Raw genomic sequence first — 21,633 nt, forward strand, 5'->3', positions numbered from 1 at the left:
GGAGTGGTCAGTGAGGAGGAGTGGTCAGTGAGGGGGACTTGTCAGTGGGGAGGACTTATCAGCGAGGCGGATGTACCAGCGAGGAGGAGTTATCTGCATCCCAAGAGAAGGAGCTATCAGCGAGAGGGAGGAGCTGTCTGCGAGAGGAGGAGGTGCAGTCCCAGGAGGAGTTGCGGCGGGAGTAGGAGTAGCGGCAGGAGGAGGAGTTGTGATGATGATGAAAAAAGGAAGAAGGAGAAGGAGAAGGAGAAGCAGACAGCTGTGAGAGCAAACGACCCCGCTAGACCCCCCACCGCTAGTGCTACCCATTCGCTTCCTCTTGCAGATACGTCCTCCTGCTGCTGCCTCCTTCCGCCGACAGCTCTCTCGCCGGACCCTAATAGTCTTCGGGCCGGCCGGACTATTCTCAGACCTGGCCGTCTGCAAGTCCGTTGTGTGGCGGTAGACGAGAGTAGAGGTTGATCATCTATCCTGTAGATGATGGTGATGACTAGGGAGAGAGAGGAGGTGGAGGTTGATCGTGTATTCTGCAGATGATTATTAGAGAGAGAGGGGGGGGGGGGGCGTGTATTCTGTAAACTGTGATGAATATGATGAGTGAGAGAGATGAGGCCTACCGGACAGCCTTCAGGTTCGCTGCCTGCCCGCTGCCTGCCCGCTGCCTGCTGCTCTAACCACCCACACTAACTACATCCGTTTCCACTCGCCGACCACTCTTATACATACCACAACGCATTCTATGACAATGGCGCATTCATCACCACCGTATTCACTATGAGATTCGCATTTACTAACATCACTGCAATCAGCACGGGCGAGTTTGCTGCATTTACTAGCAATAATGCATTTATCACGGTGCGTATCTGTCACCTAATGAGGCGCACCTTATTCTGCGACATTTCGGGTGCAGTCAATGAGTGATTCACTCATTCCTTGTACCCTAGGGCAGCGACATCACTGGGTATCCACTGGACCGATTCATCGATGAAATTGTCATGCCATCAAGGCCCAACTTGCAGCTCAGCCCCAGCTCAAGTGAGCCTGTCCCACATGCATTTCATATTGTCACGATAAGGTGCATCCTTCATCTTCAACTAGGAGTGACCAGAGAACTTGGGCCCGTGTGCGCACGTGCATCAGATGGATTATGGATAGGCCCCCACTGATTCTGTGAAACCATCAAATGGATGTGCAAACCTGAAACTCAGGAGGTTAGTGGCCCGTGTGACTACATATCTCCTCAGAACGTTCTTCAGGTCTCCCTCAGCCGCTCCCCTCTGGCAGCCCAAAAGTTTGAGCCTCCCCCACCCACGGTCTATCTGAGATTAGATCTGTGGGCTATATAGATTCAATCTTCATGGTCGAGACAGCAGTTGAGCCGTAGATCTACTTTATTCTCAGTTCAGCAGGGCGGAGAAGTAAAGTATGATGTACAGCTGGGTACTTGGCCTTTAGCGAGAATATCTGCCTACATAGGCGAAGTGCTGTAAGGCGTCTATCCGCGTAGCATTCGGATGTGCTCCCGCTGATCAAACATATCTACATACGCACACTACACTGCAACCTGGCAGTTAGGTTCAACAAGTAGATCGGAGTCGATGTTCTGGAGAATTGGCCAACGGCGAACCTTGCCTGCAATGGTGTAACCGGCCCAGGACAAACCAATGTGGTAGGACCGATTGTCACCACCGACTCCACCTAACTCCTATTGGACTTTAGCTGTGAGACTGTGACTGACCACCTCCGCCCAATGCACCTAGTATGTGTTCTTGGCGGTTACCTAGAGGGTATTTACAAGGCAGCAGCGCTGAAGTTCTGAGCCGCCTTTTTATATTAGGATCCCACAATCCAGTGCATAGTACGTCTTCAACAGCACAAAGACACTGAACACGAAAACGATGAGCCAGCCACGAAAACCCTCAATCAGTATCGATGCAGGCTAGTATGCTCCATTACACTTCCTCATCGATCACTAACAGTGGCTGCAGCTTTGAGCAAGCCTCCGCCCACCCCTGCGACGACAGCCAACGAACGGGCGGACCTCAAGAAAAAGGTGCGGATATCGCCCAAGGTCGGAGACAACGGGACCGTAGCGATTCTGAGCCAGTTCGGGGAGCTGCTATCGCTCACACAGATTCTCGCGGACGCCAATGGGGAGCCCAAATGCGTATCGGCGGAAACGCGGGATTGTGTCTCTGCGGATATGCGACATCCCAAGCAGTGGCGAGGCTACGATGGCGAGATGCAAGCCGAGGTCTACGGAGAGAAGGAAGACCCAGCCAGCAACGAAGACAAGGATAGTGACAACGACAGCGATCGTGACAGCGGCGATGAGGAGGAGGGACGGAAACCACTGGAGGATTGGGAATCGCCAGCCGGAATAAGCCCGCATTATCACTATCGGAAGACCGCATTCAATCGCCTTTACGAGAAGGCTCATTCGGGATTTGGCTTGCGTCTGGCCGCCGACACCGGAAAGTTGGAACTTCATGAACTACGATATCGAGAAGACCGGTGGCCAGAATTCCAACTCGTCCGAAGAAAAAATAAAGAACTCAAGATCGATGTTCAATACTTCGTCGACAACAATCAGCTCTTTCAGCAGTACACCATTACATCAACGGACAGTGATACATTTGAATTATGTATGGACATTGACTTCACCGCCGCCCTCCGGTACTGTCTACTCGGCACCGTGGAAATCAGCCCCCGAAAGTCCTATGATAATCTGACATCCGTCCGAAAGCTACACGGTTCTGGCCAAGTTGCGGTGGAAGGAAGTGCTCAAAAGTTGATAGTCACCTTGTTCAGGGACAACTCCATTGTCCCATTGAATGGTTTCGAAGAGAATGAGGATATATCAGTCAAATCTCCTGAAGAAATTACTCACCGGGAACGTGTCCAGATTGCTCCCGGCGAAGTAGTCACTTTCACCGCAGTCTATGCAATACTGAACAAGGCAGAACAGTTCGCTACTCTCCCGGTCTTGCCAAGTGGAGGATTCGATAGAGCCAGTGGAACGAGGTGGTGGGATTTCAAGAAAGAATGCAAAGATTCCTCCTTCACGTACCGCCGCTCCCTCGAACACATACTATGCGTGACGGCACTACCACTTCCCACGTCTCACCCCGGTTACGAGGGCGTTCGTCCATACATGCTACTAGACAATTCACTCTCGCTAGCCCATGAACCCCAAGAGGGATAGTATGACACTCCGTTGCTTCTTTGCAGCCAACTCCGACTAATCTACCGAATAGCATGCAACTGATATTCCTACTCGGAATGTTTGAACTCTTTTCCACTTGCCACCTCGCGGACCCGGTCTCGACCGAACGATACCTTTACAAGATCCAGGAGGTGGCGAAGGGATATCTTCTATGGCTTTGCGAAATGAAGACAAATCCGAGCGACGACGATCGCATGAAAGTTCTGATAGAAGGAGAAAGTGAAACACCAGACACCGACCCTGATCGGGGTTGGATTCAGACCACCAACGTTGCCGAACGATATTGTGATAGACTGATAGCACTGCACCGCTTCGCCCGTCTATTTCCTGGGGAATCAGACTTCACTCGGAAGATATTGTGCAGTACTGCGCCCAAAACCTGGGAACACGTCAGAAAGGTACAGGACTCAGATACTGACATGGTATCCGATATTTTTCGGCGTGAATATCTACCTCGTTGGGTGCCTATCAAATATTTCGAGCTGAATACGCAAATCATGGTGTGGAGGGCGATGGACGCCTTCAAGAAACTACTCAAAATTCTGGACATCTCGACTCAGGACAAGATCCGCAAGATTTGGGAAACGGATCCACACGCGTTTCGGCGGAACGTTATCGAACGGTTCACTGTCGAGGAAAACCCTTCGGCCGCTTCTGCAAATGGGGGGGTTTGCAGACAGTTGATGGCCACGCAGTAAGCTTTGCATGCTCCAAACCTGCGAAACGACGATGCTAATCAATGTTAGTATGATCTCCGGCGCCATAACGTTTAGAATCTCGCCCAGAATAATGCCTCTACTGGTGTCTGCTTTGGACGGAAGCTTTTTTAGCAAGGACGACCTGGCGATTGGTCCCTGGAATGAGACACTGAATCAAACTGAATTGTGGCCATTTTGCCCCGAAAACAAACCACCCGACGAGTTTGTTAATTGCGCGGTATTGAATTTGCTTTTGGTGCGATACCGAGATGGTACCACCACCCATCAGGATACAGTTGATGCGAGGATGCACCTAGAGGCTGTTGTCTCCGACACAGGACTACTCATCACCAACCGCTCTCTACACCAAATCGGATGGCAATCGATCATGACGCTTCTTTTCAACGACTACGAGGAGCAGCTCTCTCCCGCAAAGTCAGTTCTCCCAGTTCTTCCAGGAGATATTTTTTACGTGCACTGACAATGCCTCCTTCAGGGACCGAATGGAATGGAATAGGAGCCCAGTTATTTCTCCCACCCCCAACGTGCTGCGTACAGTGCCTGGATCTCGGACAGCCGATACACGCGACCCTGCACCGCCTCTTCAGAGCTCACTTCGCGATGATGTCTCCAAGAAACGCCGGAAGCTAGATCTTTCTAAAGAAGACCAGGAGTTGATCAACGAAAAACCAGGTGGGAAAATTCGCGAGTGGCTGTGAGGATCCTGGCTTATATCGCTGCAGAATATGGGCCGGCATGGCTATTCCATGATCTTTGGTTCTTTTCCAGTCCAGAACACAGGATTTCAATCCCCATAAAATCTTTCGTGGACGTCAAAACACGGCTTTTGCAACTTGACAAGGTCGACGAGGAAGATTTTTTTGCTACCTGGCTAAATAGTATCATGCCAAAATCCCACGAAAGAACCTTATTTATCGAACGCATGACAAAGACCCCCGGCACGGCTCTGAATTTTATCGTAGACTTCGGGAAGAAGCCGACGGTCTCCAAACTTCTTGGTCATCACCACTACGCCCGCGACACCGTAGGAGCCTCGATCATCAACCGTCTTATCAAACCAGTAAGACTATCATACTAGCAATTCTCTGATGAACTGATTTGTACTGGTACTAAAGAAAACCGTGGCAGAGAGTTAAAGCAACCTCGAAAAAGCGAGTGATGTATGTACAGCCTATTGGCTACTGCTTTCGGACGGCTAACGCGAATGAAGCGTGGTGGAAAACATGAACAAAGCCTTCTTAATGGTCCTTTGTGCGACCCACGTCAATTCAGAGGCATATTACTTGGGAATTTTCATTGAGTCAGTGATCAAGTGCACGCCAATGCACGTCTTCGAGGTTTGGGTGCCCATCACCATCTTCAGTGAAAAATGCTGACGTTCTCAAGACATTAATACCCGAGGGAATATGGGAAACGCGCGTATGCATAAAATACATCCAGCACTTCCACCCGTTTGACGACATAGACACTGGAAACGTTGATCAGAGCCATTTCCATGCGAAGCGTTGGCCATTACGGGACAAAAGCCCAGGGGATGGGAGACTAAGTTCCCTTCCAGATTGGCCTTTGAGAGAAGCAGCTTTCGGATTTAGTATCATAGGGGATATCCATGATCGCCACTGGACAGCTTACATCTTTCACAATTATGATGCGGACCTATGGGACTTGACCGGGGACGCGTTCCGAGGGCCATGCCCTTCCGATAACATGCATCAAAGGAAGATCCTAGAGGGATGTCTCGTTGCTCGGGCTCTCCATCTCTTGCTAATGAATACTCGCTCTATTCTGGGGCAAATCGATCAAATTTCGCAGCAAGACAAGGCGGGTATCTTCCATGGACTTTCATGCTCATATGCTGACGACTACTGGTCATAGTACTCGTTGTTTGATCAATTTGGAACGGATCGTGGAAGCGGGGAGCACAACTTCAACAGTCGATATAAACACAGCGTGCTCTTTCCCTGGTTGCTTGAGCTGTTGAGATTGCTCAGTGGTCATTGTGATAGTGCTCAGACCACGGTCGATGTCTTCTTGCAATCCGAGAAAAATTTCAAGCACAAGCCGAGATGGTCGAAAGGAGACCAAATCAAATACGGAGAGCAGTTGAGAAAAAATCGGAAAAAAATCAACTCACAGCTTACCAAAATCAGGGAAGTCAAGGGGCAGATTGGGGAAAAGATTGCATGGTTCACGAAACTCAAGGAATGGATCGCAAGGTCAGATATTTTATCAGAATCAGTGCCGCCGCTTCCCTCTAACATCTGCCTGTCCCGCACAGCGACCTCGCTCTCCAAGATGCCCGGCGTTCTATTATTCTGTCGGAGAGTGCTAGGATTTTCACAGTTGTAGGTTTATTTACCCACTGTTACGAGCTGCAGCCTGTTGATAGGTCTACCTAGGTGACACTCATATTCCTTCCTCTGTCTTTCAGCTCAGTAAGTAGATGATAGCCTAGAACAGTTCAATTCTCGCGCTGATGTTTCCTTTCAGAGCATCGTTGCCATAGACGGCCTTAGGTGAGTCCGAGAACGCTGAGGATCCATCAAACCTTGCTAACTGCTTTTTATAGTTGGGGTTCGCCTCTCGCAGGACTGTTTAAGATTATCGCCGCTGTGTCAGCTTTCACCATAATCATTTTGGTCAACCTCGATTTCATAGACCGATGGACTTGGTATCTCCTCGCCAATTGCCACAAGTTCCTCCGGATGAAAATGAAGAGCGAGCCAGGCGGTACCGCCAAAACGGCTCCGATAGTCGATCCCGAATCAGGCGGCTTGGACTCGCCCGATTTGGCCACCGGTTTTTGGGGCAATAAAGCCGGCGAACTCGAAAGCATGGATGACCGTAAGGAAATCATGGGCGAGGGCGTGTCGCAGCTAAATCCCGACACCAGCGCGTGGTGGTACTGGCTGTTCTTGGTCTTCTACAGTGTCGTCAAGCTGCCCATGACGGAGGTGGCGTTTGCAGTCGAAGTCACGTGGCGCAAAGTCCCTCGTGTCGGACCGCTGCAGAAGATATTCCGTTTGGCCTGGGTTCCGTTGTGGTTGCTTTTACTGTCACTAGTGTACGTTGTGTTGATGGTGGGCGATGGCCTTGTGATGGTGTGGGGATTGATCTGCAAGGGGTTACGTATTGCGTGGCAAGGCACGGAGGAGGAGAAAAAGAAGGAAGGAAAGGAGAGGGGAACGGATGAGGCGGATAAGGTTGAAGAACAGGTCATCACTCCGGAGGTTGAGCAACCTTCATGGAATATCCCATGGTGGAGGAAGCCGCTGCACGCCATGGAGTACGGGCTAGTTCTTGCCGCTCACCGAAAGAGAATGGAAAGCCCTACCGAAGCAACCCCGGAAGTTTCCAACTCGAGCACCACAGCGGTCAACCCAACTACGCCGGTGATAGCCAACGTGGACACCCCCGCGTTCACCAACGGCTCCCAAACTTCAGTTAAGACAGAATAGCGAAAGAGCCGAAAACGGGGTGAGGTTGGGGGCTTGGTCTGTGCTTTCATACGGATATGTCTTTGGAGGGGTTTATGTTGGGTTTATGTTGGGTTTATTTTCTGGTTATTGTTGTGTGATTTATAACGAATTTTGTATTCTATTCCTTTTCTGTGTTTAATCATACCCGCATTCGGCCATCCAGAATAGCGGCGTACTTTCTATCTGTCTCCTGTCCGCCGTCTCGACCACAGCTTCCCTTGTCTGCCGCCAGGCCATCACAAGTAAAAAGAGATAATACAGTAAGGACTGACATAGGCCTACATCTCCACTCCTCCCATTCCGCCCCCGCCCCTTTTTTTCCCGCATGGCAACATCACGCTGCCTGTTCTATTCCAACTAGTGATTTGGTTTTGTTGTTAATAAAATCCGAGTGATATACTGTGATTCGTTCTGTAGACCCCGTTCCCTTCCATCCATTCCCAGACCCAATATATGCCATAATTTACTGGGAGTATGGTGGATTTTTGATTTTATTTCCTTTGGCTTTATCTTCGATTTCTTCAACGAGGCCCGTCGTACATACTCCTGTATTAGGCTACAGCTAGATTTGTCTGTGTTTAGGCTAGAATGCTTTCCTGACGGTTATACGGTACGGTATTGTACCTTGAAGGATTCCCAGAGAACGACCATGTCACTTTGGTCAAAATGACAGTTCAAGGAGACAGATATATTCCTCAATCACCAGGTAAAAAAAAACCAACCCAGAAGTCAGCACCACAGTAATCAAATTAGGTACACCATCATACACACTACATCCGCCTCCATATCCATCCCCCCCTTTCCCTAAGCCTCCGGCTCCATATTCTCAGGATAAAAGTCCCTATACGGATCGTTCCCCTTGTACTGGATCAGGTCGTTCTCAAAGACCTCCCAAAAGTACGGGCCCTTCGGCACCCAGCCCAAGAGTTTCTTGGCGCGAGCGGCATTGGTCCGCGAGTTGCTGCCAAACATCCACAGCGCTATCCCGGACCCGTCGATCATGTTCTCAGTCTCTTCGGGTGTGCAGGACCGCGGATTCTCATTCTGTATCAGGCCGTGCGATTTCAGGATCCCCGCGGCGGCCTTGGCAATGTCCCGCATCGAAACGTCCTCGTCGTTGGAGACGAAGTAGAAGCCCTGTAGCGGTCAGCGGCGCAGAGGGGGTTGATATGAGAGGGGGAGGGGAAAGGGGGGGGGGAGGGTACGTTCTCGCCCCAACATTCATCTCTCAGCTTCCCGGTCTTGATGGTCCTGACCGCCTCCTCGACCAGCAGTCGATACAACTCGCAGAGATCGTGTACGTGCACCAGGCTCCGCATGTTCGCGCCCTTCCCCACGTACAGCGCCGCCTTCTGCCGCGACACCTCGTCGCAATAGAGCGGCAGCATACGACACTCCCTCTTCCTCTCCAACCCGCCTGCCCCGGTGCCGTAGATGTCGGGCGGACACACGATCGCCGTGTGGATATTCTCCCCGTACTTCTTTGCGGCGCCGAAGATCAGCGAATCCATTGGGCGGTGGATGTGATTATTCGGCAGGGTGCGGATCTCGGGCAGGTCGTCGATATCGCTCCACACGCGGGGGTCGCGCTCGCCGAACTCGATGCCGGCCGAAGCGCAGCAGTTGTATTCGTTGCCCGACGTGGACGAGGCGGTTGCGTCCGATACGGTGATGTTGCTGCTGAGGTGCAGGAAGAAGCTGGGCTTGGATTGATCGCGCGAGGCGAGCCCGTGCAGGAGCGAGAGGATCACTTTCTCGGCTTCGGGCTTGCCCGCGTCTAATTGTGGTCAGTAGTCTGTCCGGTGGGTCCTAGTGAGGGAAGGTACGGATCACGATGTCGCTCTTCGCTGCGTGCTCCTGGATCACGTCGTATTCACACGGGGCGTCTCGTGGGATGGCGGTGACGGGAAGTTCGGGGTGGGTTTTCGCCAGCCGCTCGAGGATACAGCAGCCGATGTAGCCCACTGATCCGGTCCTGTTTGTTGTCAGTCATCCTCCATGGAGGTAGGTAGATCACGGTCTGACAGGAGGATTCTTGGTTGTTGCTGTTGCTGTGCCATTTCTTCTCTCATGTGGTTTCACTTTTCTTGCCTTGGTGAATATGATGATGAAATTTGTAGGAAAATGGAAGATCGAAAGTTGTGTATAGGAAAGTATATACCTCCCGCCTGAAGAACGCACATACATCATATCACGCATTTTCCACCACCTGATCCCCCCAACCGGCCCGTCGCCCTCTTTCTCCGCGGCTGGAGCTGAGGGAAGGAGGAATATTGAGAGATTTACGGCGGCGGCGACGGCGACGGCGGCATGTGTCATGACGGCACCATGACGGTCCTGCGGCCAGAGGCGGAGGTGGCGCCCGGTTGCCAGTACAAACTCCGGCTTAAACTTGCGAGATCACTCGATCGATGCGGCAGCCGCGGTTGGCGCTTGTGCGCTAGTCTGTGGGAAACGTCCTCCTAACGAGCAGGTACTGAGAGACCTCCGACGGGTACGGGCAACTGGCGAGACTGATTCAATTGACTAGAAAACAACAAGAAAGAAAAGTAGCCTGATGTTCTTCAGAATGATGACCTCAAAGTATCTCTGCGGTATTAGACTAATAATGTCTGCGGTGATGATAATGTCTGATGTCTTGTGCCTAATGTCTCGTGTGTTGTGTGTTGAACGCCAGATCGACCGACTAGACGAACACAAAAGTAGTAACAGAGAACATTTCAACGTTGAGGCGACCGCATCGGGTCGGCCCCGAATTCCACAATACCCAGTTTTAACTGGCTCATTCATTTTCATTCTGCAAGAGACAAGTAACATGTAAAGACATGGTATCCTTACAACTTAGCAGAACAATGACTCCCCCCATCGACCGTGATAACCGAGCCATTGATATACGCCCCCGCCCTCGAGCTGAGGAACAGACACGCACCCGCCACATCCTCCGGCGTCCCGATCCTCTTCAACGGAACCCCCTCTTCAATGGTATCTCTAAACTTCTCGAGCGTCACCTTCATCATCTTGCTCTCGAACGGCCCACAAGCCAAAACATTACTCGTGATCCCCCTTGGGCCCAAATGCGCCGACAGCACCTTACTCAAGTGATGCAACCCAGCCTTACTAGTGGAGTAAGCGAACGTCTCGAGCGACGGCACGCGAATGCCATCGATACTCCCGATGTGTATGACCCTAGCGGGGTCGACGCCCCCGGCGCCGGTCGACGCCGCCTCCAGCAGCGGCGTGCACAGCTGCGTCAGCGTAAACACGCGCTGCAGGTTCAGCGTCAACAGCTTCGTCCACGCGTCGTCGGGGTAGCTATCGTACGACTCGCCCCAGTTCGCGCCGGAGTTGTTGACAAGAACGTGGAGCTTCTTCTCGCGCGCGCTGAGCGAGCGCACTAGGTTCTGAACGTGCTCGAGCTTTTGGAGGTCCGCCGGGATCGCGAATGCTTTACCGGGACCTGTGGAGGTTTCCCCGGTCAGCTGCGTGTAGCTATGCGGAGAACGGGAATATCTAGGGGGGAGGACTAACCTTTGGCGGTGAGTTCGGCGGCGGCCTTCTCGCAGGACTTGACGTCACGGGATGAGATGTACACCCGTGCGCCGTTGGCTACGTACCCGGACGAGATCATGTAGCCAATACCCTTTGCGCCGCCGGTGACAAGGACGACCTTGTCTTTGACCGAGAAGCTGTCGTGCGTTAGTCAGTTCGCCTCTCTTCTAGCTGGTGAGGAGGAGGAGTTACAGTGTTGATACGTCCATTATGGCTTTCGGCTTTGTGTGGAAGAGAGAGAGAGAGTGTGTGTGTGTGTGAGCGGTGTGTGAGCGGTAGGAAGGTGGTGAGAGGTAGAGCTTTGGGATGTGGAGGACTCTGGTTTGTATGATACATGGAATATGAGTGGACGTGTCACACCAAAACCTGGGGCCGAGCCGAGGCATCTCGGCTGCATGCTTGTGTTCTTGATAACGCGGTGAGCAAGAGAATTGTGTCTACGAACTGTCGAGTCCATAGGACACATCTACTCTACATCGGGATAGTAGTCTCCTTAGTAAACAGGAGTCTCATACTCGCCCACTGATTACCGAATACTTACTCCTGAGATGATTCGAGTGAGACTCCGTGAACAACTCCGAAACCCAGCAAAGTTCAATCATATGGTAGCTCCACAGGGCACCATACGTAACAGCAGCACATCAACGATTTCGACATTGCAACATACGTCCATCCCATTTCTACCCAGAGACCTGAAAACTAAGGAAATAAAACAAAAGAAAGAAGAAAAAATCAACCCAACTTTTTTCCCTCACTCCCTATCATCAATCGCTTACTCGGTAGGATCAAGCAACTTCATGACCTTTCCGATAGCAATGGTCTGTCCCTGGTCACGTAGGGTGAATCGGCCTAGCTGCTGGTGATCGGCATATGTCTCGATGGGCACTTGTCCGGCCATCTCAAGGCGCGCGATGATGGCTTGTCCTAGAGTCCCACAGATATTAGTTTATCATTATTCAACGGGGTGTTACGGAGTCATACCCTTTGATGCGAACGCCGGTGGCTTCCTGCTCTTGCGTCCGGTTCCTTTCTCCAGTTTGTGGAGCAGGACGGCAAATGTAACCTCCTGCACGGTGGTATGCACGTGCATGACACAGGTGAATCCGGCAGTGAGAATACTCTTAAGCTCGATAATGTGAATCTGTGCCTCGAATGCGGACACGCAGTGGATAGGGTTCTTGGGGCTGGTGAAGACGAAGCCAGGAACAATTTCCTCCTCCTCGGCACCACGCACACGGAGTCGCACCTGGTCACCACAAGAGGCGTTGGGCAACTCCTCTTCCGATTCGGAATAGATGGCGACAATTTCGATAGGGGTGCGCCCAGGCATCATGAGGAGGTTGCTGCCCTTCTTAATCACTCCACTCTCGATCTTGCCCTCGACGACGACTCCCATATCCTTGTACTTTCCGGAGATGGGCATCATGAATGGTGCTCGCAGCTTGCGCTCGAGTCCCTTCATGTTGTCGAGGTATTCCAGGAGTGAAGGCCCTTGGTACCAGTCGGCAACACCCTTCGGAATACGGTCTTTCAGACCGAAGCCGGTGAGTGCCGATAGAGGCATGAACATGACATCTGCACCGGTTAACATGTTTCACAGCATAGAAGCTGAAGGGAGGGAGGTACCAGTCTTGGGGTTGTACCCAGTTGCCTTGAGAAACTGGGCAAGCTTTGTAGTACATTCTTCATAACGCTCCTTGCTCCACTCCACGGTAGGGTCGTCCATCTTGTTGATAACTACGACGAGCTTGCTGACACCCTGAGTCTTTGCCAGCACCGCGTGCTCTCGTGTCTGTCCTCCCTTCTCAAACCCAGTCTCGTACTCTCCCTTACGTGCTGAAATGACGAGGATACCGACGTCAGCTTGGGAGGCACCACCGATCATAGACGGGACGTAATTCTTGTGGCCGGGGGCATCAAGTACAGTGTAGCGGCGCTTCTCGGTCTCGAAGTATGCTCGGCCAACCTCGACGGTCTTTCCCTTCGCGCGCTCCTCACGGGTAAGATCGAGTGCCCACGACAGGTACCAGGACTCTCGACCAGCCTCCTTGGCCTCACGCCTGAACTTCTCCATCGTACGTTCGTCCACCATACCGGTAGCATAGAGGATAGCACCACCGAGCGAGGACTTTCCGGCATCAACGTGGCCGATAAATACCAAGTTCACATGTTCCTATATCTCTATTAGCTTCGCTATTTCTAGGCAAGCGCGGGTATTGGCGTTACCAACCTTTCCATACAGCTCGTCAATCAACTGCTCGTCGACCTCCTCCTCCTGTGCCTTCAACACGGCATCAGCCTCCCGCTTCTGCTGCGCCTTCTCAGCAGCCGTAGGGGTCGCCGTGGTGCGAGCAGGAGACGAACGGCCGTCAGTGGTCGAAGGGCTAGTCTTTCCACTGGGAGGACCGCTCTTCGACACAGCTTTAGCGGCAGCGGCCTTCGAACCAGCCTCGGGCTTCGACGAGGGCGCGCTCTTCGCGGGAGTCTCCTCCTTCTTTGGTGTGGATGAACCCGAACCACCAATTGTAAGAACCTTCGTAGTCGCACTGCCATCACCACCGATCGTCAACACCTTGGGCTTCGAAGCCGCTCCGTCACCTCCGATAGTGAGGACCTTTGCGGGACCTGAAGGAGCAGCGGCGGCTGGATCCGGACGCTTCGCGATCTGCGGGACCTGCTGCTGTTGCGGCTTCTGTGGCTGCTGCTGCTGTTGCTGCTGCTGCTGGAGGTGGGGTGGTCTGTACGCCTGCTGCGATGGCTGCTGCTGCTGGTAGTTGTTGTAACCAGCGAACCCACCCTGGTTCTGCGCATACTGCTGATGCTGTCCTTGTTGACCACTGTACTGAGCGTACTGATCATACTGTCCCTGTTGAGGCTGTCCGTAACCTTGGTACTGCTGGTATCCGCTAAACTGCTGCTGTTGCTGCTGCTGGCCGTATCCGTAGTTCGAGTAGCTCTGCTGGCCGGGTACGAACGCTTGTACTCCCGGGGTGAAAGTGGCGGCGGGATTGAAAGAAGCTGTCGGTCGGAACTGCTGCTGTTGAGGCTGTTGTTGTTGTTGTTGCTGCGGCTGCTGGTTCAGATTCATGTTGCCGGTACGCGACGCAAGATCGTCATCGCCGGCAGCGTCTTCCCAGGAGTTGGGGGTGTTCGACATCGCGACGATAGTTGTAGGAAGAAGTAGTTGTCGAGGCCGTGAAGGTTATGTCGGTTAGACGAGGGTATGTGTGGAGGCGTGGTGGCAGAACACTGTCAAGGTCTGGGCTTTTTAGGTCGGACGTTGCGGGGTTCGTTCTACAAAACCGTAAAATGCAAGGTTTTGTCGTCCACTAAACGCAGATACCCCACCAAGTCACCATGAATCATCATCTAGCAACAGCTGCAGCCTGATTTTGTGAGCATGATGTTTTATGACTCCAGGCGCCCCCGCCCAATACAACATAGATACAGAATTCATCACAGTAATCTTAACGCTCTTCTCTATTCGATCGCTGCTTAAGTACATACTTTAAGCATTCAAGTAGCCGGTGTCGTAAGCTCATCCATGATAGTAACACACAGTACTATATAAGAAGCAAAACAAAAGGAAATAAAGAATCTAAATCACTGAATCACCTGATTTCATTTTCAGATTTCTCGGAGAGTCAAACCATTCCCAAAGATAAAGTAAGATGAACAAGAAGAAGAGAAAGAAGAGGAAGAAAAGGAAGAAGAACGAAGAGGAAAAAACGAAGAACAAAATATTACTACAGAAGTACATAGAAAACAGGAAAGAAGTACAGCCCTCATCGTCAATCCGTCTGTAGAAGGGAAGAAGCTCTACCAAACTGACGCAAACGCCGTTCGTTGAATCCATCATATCTATCAACGGATAACTGACTTCTCCGGGGTAATTAAAATGAAGTAAATCTGCCCAAACCCAGTCTATAAGTTGATCCCCCATCCCATCCCATCCATATCCCTCTTCGTTGCAATCCACACGCGCACAAATTTCTGTAGATGAATCGCCTCTCCCTCCAGGAGGTTCATCGATCCCGCTCAGCTTATCTCTTACCGGCCGCCCTTCTCCTGAGCTCAACGTCTCCCTCAGCCAGAGTGATGGCGGCCTTAACCATCTGCACAACGTTGATCCACTGCTTGGCGGCACAGATGGGTGCAGTGGCGATGGCAACAACCCAGGGCCATGTGTGGTTCTGGGCAAAGTCGGGGAAGCTCAATAGGTAGAGCGCGAGGAAGAACAGCTCATTAGCGGCGCAGAAGGTAAAAAGCACTTTCTGTACTAACTATCAGTATGGCCGATGCTACAAGAGGTTTCCCCGGGGTTGCATACGTTGTTAGAGTAGTAAAGGTTCAGAATTTTGCTGCGCTTCTTCTCGACTTTCTTGTGGGAAGCGGCTCCGGAATCCAGCGATGCATACCTATTCACCGGGGGTCTCCGTTAGCTACCTCGAGTTCCCAAGGCAAAACATCCGCCACGTGGAGTTTTTCGCGCATAACGCCACCGTTGCCCCCCCTTGCCATCCAAACGCGATGCGAATAACACGCAAGCAGCAGAAACACAGACACACACACAAAAAAGGGATACAACGTACATATGCATGTAGTGACTCGCCAGATCTAGCGAGATGAGCACCTGGAACAGGACGGCGTAATTGGTGTAAGCGGCACTCAGGAACACCAGCAAGCACGCAGTTGTACACCGATCCGTGACCATGTCCAGCACCGCGCCGAACTTTGTCGCCTGGTTGAACTTGCGCGCGGCCCATCCGTCCAGAGCATCCAGCAGACACGAAAGCGAGTATAGTATTGCGCAGTAGTTGGGATGGTACGACATGAAGTACAGCGATGCTCCAGCGAGCAAAACACGCGAGTATCCTATCCATCATCACTCCGTCAGTGCCGGAGCACGCGACACACACATCCGGGGGTGAGCAATACCGATCAGGTTTGGAATGAACAAAAAGATGTTTCCAGCATCAGCGTCAGAAATGGAGGCGGACTTTGGTCGGCCGTTCGCACTGGACTTTGAGGCAGCCATAGTGTGGGAGGTTGTAGAGCGGAGGGGTTACGGTTGAGGTGGGGCGGGTTGTCGGTGAAGCGGTGAAGCGGAAGGTGTAGCGGTTAAGGGGTGCAAGAGCACAAGATAAGGACCGTTCTACTGGTACTATGGGGAGGTGCGTGTCGACGTGAGATGTTCGATGAGCGGTGAAGGGCGTAGCAATGGATGGATCCGACTAGAAACGAGCGTAACGGGTTCGATGTCGGAGTTGTGAGGGCAAAAAGTGGTTTTGAGATTTTGTGGAGGGTTGGATGTGGGAGTGAACTGGGGAGGTGAGAGTTGGGTTTTGAGTTAGAAGGATGGTTGTTGGGCCGGGCGTTCTGGAGTGGAAACGAACAAGACGCGGTAGGGATTCGGGGAGGGGGGCACAGCAGAATTGAGAAGTGGTACGTACGACACCAGGAATACCAAGTACCAACCGGACGTGAGTATTTGGTTACTGGTACCAGGTACCAAGTACCACGCCCTCACACGAAACGACCCGTGCGCACGGCCCGGGACATGGAACTACGCAGCTCCGAACGCCGCAGCGGAGCCCCGTAAGCGGCGAAAGGCTTTCGTACGCTAGGCTCTCGACAGTGGGTGTTGACGAATTCAAGCTGTTTTGAGGACGGCCCGAATCGAGCACCTGGCCGGGAGAAAGTGATCATTTCGTCATGCAGACCGGTTCCCGTTCTCTTCATCGTCCGGGCGTTGGAATGGCGGCTGCGTAACTACTATGGTACTTGTCCTGAGGATCTTCCCGCCGTCCTCTTTCTCCCGAGGTTCCGCTCGGCTTGTTCGCGGTTTCGATCATCGATTCCTAACTACACGCAAACAGTCTGTACGTACCCGCGCGCGCGGAAAGCTAATGTCACGGCCTTTACCAGTCGAAATCAGTGGTTTCGACTCACCGAGCCAAAACCCGATGACCGACACCGGCACCGAGAAAGGCTCGTGAAAGGACCGACGGAGATGGGACGAAAGGAAAGGTCCAAATGAGGGAAACACAGCATCAGCACCACTTGGCGACACACCAGGGCTTTCTCTGGGCATGTTCAACGGCAGCTCATGAGAATCCTGGCGAACTCTCACGAACCTTCCCACAGTATCCTCTTAAAACTTTGTATGTGCCCAATGAGATACCTACACGAACATGAGCTATAATGAAAGTTTCTGCATAAACTCTCTGCCTTTTCGTTGCACACATTCTTATATTAGGTGCCGTGAGAGCTTATGCTTATGACCACCGTTCCCTGGAGGGGGGCGCGAGTGCGATCGTGTGTATGGCTGTGGCACGCAAGTAGGAGATATCGCGGTATATGCCTTCAGTACTGCCCCTTATATGGACGATTGGATTTCGGTGCCTGCCTTCTGTGTTTTAAACATTCGGGCTCTCTTTTGGTTGCTATGAAAGAAGCCGGAAGAGAAGCTCTCTTCCCTTGAGATTGGATGGTTTCGCGGCTACGGAGACTCACGCAGGAGCCAAATCGAAAAGCTATCACGACTTTCTTAAACAACAGAAGCCCATCCACCCTGTGGAGATTCCCTTTGTTTCGTTTGATCATTACATTCGACGTTATTAGATCATGGCAGTTACATGGCCGGTTCCATCCCAGGTACTTTCCTGCCCAATGTGAGTTCTCTAATATCTTCCGCCCGACCCTCCCTTTGATCGTACCAAGGAAGTACATGCAGAAAGGAAAAGAAAAGAAAAGAGGTCCGTCCCTCGCACCTATCCTCGCTACAAAGACATCCACGCTCCACATGATAGGCAACGCCGTAGCTGTCGAGTGAGAATTCCAGGCGGACAGTAACTTCTCTAGTGGTATCCACTGTGCGAGCATCACCACGGCAAGTGGCGCATAAGATCCCCAGTTCTCCACCAGTTGCGGTTGCCGGATCATCATTTGCTGCCAGACAGTTCGCCTCTGTCCGGTAGATTCTCGAGCACCAGTGCCAGTGACATTATTTTTCAAAAAAAGAATTGCAATGGAACATCACAACTCCAAAAAGCTCGAATGACCTATGGAAATTCGAGACGTTGATATCATTTTACAAAAGCGTGGCGCAAAACTTCGCTTGTGTGTCAGTGTTACACTCCCGGTGACATTCACGCACGTTTAAAAGCAATCGACACCTCCGCTTTCAACCACACCACACTCAGCGCCGGCATCATCCTCTCGAAGAGATATCGCCCCCCAACCCCACACCCACACCTATAAGCACCTTCCCTTCGTCTACCCAGCAAGCATCGCACGTCGAACCCTACCTACTCCCGCCGCCACCTAGTTCGCTGCACATCAAGCTCTCTGCTTCGAGCTTCATCCTCACACCTCGCCATCCCCGCCCATAACTACAATCCGCAACGATGAGTTCGCCTCGAAGGAGGATCGAGACAGATGTGAGAATTGCTTTGAATTCTGCTACGGGTGAGGGCGAATACTGACGGCGGAATTAGGTCATGAAGTAGCGACACCGTCCTGATGCCCGGGTATAGAACCACGTGACTAACCTACGCATAGGCTGTAGGTGACCTATGCATGGAGAATTATGGGACTGTACTCAACTGTTTCGCAACTACAGGTTGATGAGTGACTATGAGGTTACCTTGGTGAATGATAATAGTCTGTACCCCACGGATTCCACAGCTCTTCCGACTTAGACGTGCTGACGTGCATGTACCCGCAGTGTACGACCTCTGCCAGCGCTGCCGCTGCCGCCGCTGCCTCTCCGGATACATTCGCTGATTTCTCTTTTCCACCAGGTCGGAGTTCTACGTCCGCTTCAAGGGTCCGGAAGAGAGTACGTATCCCCTGCGCCTGTCCTGATGGCTCGAAACCAACGTCTTCAAGCACCCTTCAACGGCGGCACGTGGAAAGTCCACGTTGAGCTCCCAGACCAGTATCCCTACAAGTCACCATCCATAGGCTTTGTGAACCGCATCTTCCATCCCAATATCGACGAGCTGTCAGTTCTCATCACCGCCTCTGTCGTAACTACCCACTTTTAACCTTTGGCAGAAGCGGTTCCGTATGTCTCGACGTCATCAATCAGACTTGGTCGCCGATGTTCGATATGATCAATATATTTGAAGTGTTCCTTCCGCAGCTGTTACGGTATCCGAATCCGACGGATCCATTGAATGGCGAGGCCGCCGCACTGCTGATGCGGGAGCCGAAACACTACGAGGCGAAGGTTAAGGGTGGGACTTCCCTTCTCTCACGCTCTTCGGTGATCGGGACTGAGTGATGCAGAATACGTGGAGAAATACGCTACCAAGGATGCGATTGAGGACGGAGACGAAGGTTCTGACGATGAGGACGAGATGAGCTCTGTTGGTAGCTATGACGATGACGATGAAGACGATGAACCGGCTGGGCAGATGGAGGTTTGATTGCTAATTGCTGAATTTCGGTTGGTTTCGATGTTACCCTGTAGTTTTTGCGCGCTGTTTTGGACCTTTGTTGTTGTTCTTTAATACACACATTTTTCCTTTTCCTTCTCGTTCGTGGTAGGGGTTTGATTGATGGTGTCGGTGCTGCTCCTTGTTGACGGACATGCTGATATGGTCTTCGCCACGCCTTCGTGATAGCCCGGAGATGAAGCTGATGTATAAAGATTGTTCTACTTCTACTTGCTTGTAGTCCAACTCTAGATGTGATAACGAGCCAGGCGGAGGGAAATTTCGCCTCCAGAAAGCTGTAGATGTCTCGACCCGTGGCCATTCCTATGGCTTGTCTGACCCAGCGGTGATCTCCGGGCCGGGATGACCCAAATCAGGCAGCTACTCCACATACGCTAGTTGCTAGTAGTGGCAGAGCTCTTTACCGCATCTGCAGAACGCAACGTGTGCTTCAACAGCTTCAAAGTCCAGCACCTCATCTCGTCACCATTCCTCCTTCTCTCACTACGAATACACAAACCATGAAGCAACGTACCACCTACCTCGTTTCCGACACTTTGGCCACGCACCCCGACAACTTCGACATCTCGCCCACAAGCCTACAGATCAAGTCCCTGCACGCCGCGCGCGAAGACCGTCTCGCGATCGGCTACGACGAGCTTTCCGCCGAGATCCAGGACGTGCTGAAGCAATGCAACGAGCTCCTCATCCGCTGGTCTACTGGTAGGCCGTACACCAGCGTGGATCCGTTTGCCGCCCGAGTGCCGGCGGGCTTGCACATTCACCTGCGGCCGCAACGCGATGTTGTTCCGTATGTTTCCACCACGCGGGTGAAGGGGGGGGCGGCGATATTGGTTGACTAACTGGAAGACCTATTTGCAGATCTATATGTGACACTGTGAACGTCGCGTTTGGCATCACCGACTGTCGTGGCTTCGCCGAGTCGTTTATCCCCATCTCCGGCGTCGAGAACGCATACCAGTTCTACGCACCGGTGAGATCCATCGACATGTTCGCAACCTTCGTCGCAGATCATCTATGCACTGGTATGAATTCGTGGGAATGCGCGACTGGCGTCGAGTCCGCGGATTACGTGGACCTCAAGTGGGATGCTATCTCGCAGATGATCGTGGTCAACACGTTCTGGTCGAAGTCTGGGGAACCGCAGGGAGCGGTCGCAGTGAATGTCCAGGAACCGAGGAACATTGAGGTCGGTGTGCTGGGGAATGATAGACCTATAGCAGAAGAGAGCTTGACTATGGGGGGTGTTTTGCACGTGGTTGGAAAGGACGATAGAATGGGTATGTTATGGACGTCGCTTTCCCGATGAGGGGGTTTCGATGCTGACTGTGATAGAACCGGTCATGTTCACTTTCCCGGCACGACATCACAGCTCTCCAGCGACTTATAGCCTCACGACGTCGAAGCCACCTGGACTGCATCCGAAGCTACAGCTTTCGATTGCGCATACCCAACCGCTCAAGGCACCAGGCGACGAGTGCACTCTAAATGCGTACTTCACCCTACCACGCGGACTCTTCATCGACAAATACCAGCTGTCACCAACGAACCCGCAGCTCCTTGAGTCCCTCAACATCAAGCGCATTCTCGGTGTTAATGGTGAAACAGATCTTGAGGCGCCGGTTTGGGCGAGTAAACGCTGGGGAAGCTCCTTGCTGGTAGAAGTGGACACCGCACGGGCCTCCAATGGGTTGGATATGGAGCTGCCACTGCATCTCCGGTACCTCGAGCCCAAGCATGACTCCACCTTATCGGAGGTGAACTTTACGATGCCGGCAGTGTTTTGGGCTTGCAGAAGCGAAGAGTGGAGTAAGATGGTAAGCAGCCCCTTCGATAGACTACACTTAGGGTGGGAACATCTATTCCCGGAGCAGACTATGTACTACCACCTCTCGCCATCCGAAGATGCATGGAAGTCAGTGCCGGTTCCAGTTCTGGACTTGCAGCAGGCGATGCTGGTCAAGATCGGGACTGTGGTTGTCATCGTGAGCGGCTTTTTGTGGGTTGTTTGGAAGACTTGTGCGGCGTTCACTGGTGGAAAGAAGGTTGGGGCAGGGGAAAAGAAGACGCAATAGTTTACGTATCTAATGGACACGGCAGTTAATGAGGGGGGCTGGACGAATCAAGCTTGTTTTATGTAGATTCCGAGTTGTATTATCTATCATCTCGCTCCAGTCCCGGAACCTGATGATCAA

At 52.2% G+C, this 21,633-nt stretch overlaps 7 protein-coding genes across 7 annotated transcripts; 3 read left to right on the forward strand and 4 right to left on the reverse strand.

Annotated features, from left to right (window-relative positions):
• Positions 1-1,840: 1,840 nt before the first annotated feature.
• BZA05DRAFT_385081 (uncharacterized protein) lies at positions 1,841-7,653 on the forward strand. The gene is made up of 14 exons (XM_051482375.1): positions 1,841-1,938; positions 1,989-3,204; positions 3,258-3,920; positions 3,973-4,359; positions 4,421-4,617; positions 4,668-5,005; positions 5,074-5,105; positions 5,156-5,282; positions 5,332-5,766; positions 5,821-6,161; positions 6,224-6,290; positions 6,345-6,380; positions 6,436-6,461; positions 6,515-7,653. The coding sequence occupies exons 1-14, from the start codon at positions 1,899-1,901 to the stop codon at positions 7,401-7,403; spliced, it is 4,794 nt and encodes a 1,597-aa protein (XP_051343608.1). The 5' UTR covers positions 1,841-1,898; the 3' UTR covers positions 7,404-7,653.
• A 438-nt stretch (positions 7,654-8,091) lies between these two features.
• On the reverse strand, positions 8,092-9,717 carry BZA05DRAFT_470707 (uncharacterized protein). Its single transcript, XM_051487916.1, has 4 exons — positions 9,450-9,717; positions 9,251-9,399; positions 8,630-9,201; positions 8,092-8,561 (listed from the first exon to the last, which is right to left on the reverse strand). The coding sequence occupies exons 1-4, from the start codon at positions 9,494-9,496 to the stop codon at positions 8,229-8,231; spliced, it is 1,101 nt and encodes a 366-aa protein (XP_051343609.1). The 5' UTR covers positions 9,497-9,717; the 3' UTR covers positions 8,092-8,228.
• Positions 9,718-10,059: 342 nt separating this feature from the next.
• BZA05DRAFT_385087 (uncharacterized protein) lies at positions 10,060-11,285 on the reverse strand. The gene is made up of 3 exons (XM_051482376.1): positions 11,166-11,285; positions 10,953-11,110; positions 10,060-10,881 (listed from the first exon to the last, which is right to left on the reverse strand). Exons 1-3 carry the CDS (start codon positions 11,180-11,182, stop codon positions 10,259-10,261), a joined length of 798 nt encoding a protein of 265 aa, XP_051343610.1. The 5' UTR covers positions 11,183-11,285; the 3' UTR covers positions 10,060-10,258.
• Positions 11,286-11,745: 460 nt separating this feature from the next.
• Positions 11,746-14,130, reverse strand: BZA05DRAFT_331718 (P-loop containing nucleoside triphosphate hydrolase protein; the record flags this gene model as incomplete). The annotated part of the gene is made up of 4 exons (XM_051480605.1): positions 11,746-11,897; positions 11,955-12,548; positions 12,600-13,146; positions 13,204-14,130. 4 exons carry the CDS (start codon positions 14,128-14,130, stop codon positions 11,746-11,748), a joined length of 2,220 nt encoding a protein of 739 aa, XP_051343611.1.
• A 759-nt stretch (positions 14,131-14,889) lies between these two features.
• Positions 14,890-16,109, reverse strand: BZA05DRAFT_108385 (CDP-alcohol phosphatidyltransferase-domain-containing protein). The gene is made up of 4 exons (XM_051478547.1): positions 15,912-16,109; positions 15,566-15,848; positions 15,304-15,391; positions 14,890-15,247 (listed from the first exon to the last, which is right to left on the reverse strand). Exons 1-4 carry the CDS (start codon positions 16,009-16,011, stop codon positions 15,017-15,019), a joined length of 702 nt encoding a protein of 233 aa, XP_051343612.1. The 5' UTR covers positions 16,012-16,109; the 3' UTR covers positions 14,890-15,016.
• Positions 16,110-17,985: 1,876 nt separating this feature from the next.
• Positions 17,986-19,671, forward strand: BZA05DRAFT_456502 (putative ubiquitin conjugating enzyme Ubc8). The gene is made up of 6 exons (XM_051487558.1): positions 17,986-18,443; positions 18,561-18,642; positions 18,779-18,816; positions 18,867-18,981; positions 19,035-19,216; positions 19,269-19,671. The coding sequence occupies exons 1-6, from the start codon at positions 18,383-18,385 to the stop codon at positions 19,406-19,408; spliced, it is 618 nt and encodes a 205-aa protein (XP_051343613.1). The 5' UTR covers positions 17,986-18,382; the 3' UTR covers positions 19,409-19,671.
• Positions 19,672-19,784: 113 nt separating this feature from the next.
• Positions 19,785-21,587, forward strand: BZA05DRAFT_385102 (PIG-X). Its single transcript, XM_051482377.1, has 3 exons — positions 19,785-20,228; positions 20,300-20,718; positions 20,774-21,587. The coding sequence occupies exons 1-3, from the start codon at positions 19,939-19,941 to the stop codon at positions 21,511-21,513; spliced, it is 1,449 nt and encodes a 482-aa protein (XP_051343614.1). The 5' UTR covers positions 19,785-19,938; the 3' UTR covers positions 21,514-21,587.
• The last annotated feature ends 46 nt before the right edge of the window (positions 21,588-21,633 follow it).

Source organism: Tricharina praecox (assembly GCF_024521635.1).
Source record: "Tricharina praecox strain CBS 144465 chromosome Unknown BZA05scaffold_2, whole genome shotgun sequence".
In the NCBI taxonomy this organism is placed as follows: domain Eukaryota; kingdom Fungi; phylum Ascomycota; class Pezizomycetes; order Pezizales; family Pyronemataceae; genus Tricharina; species Tricharina praecox.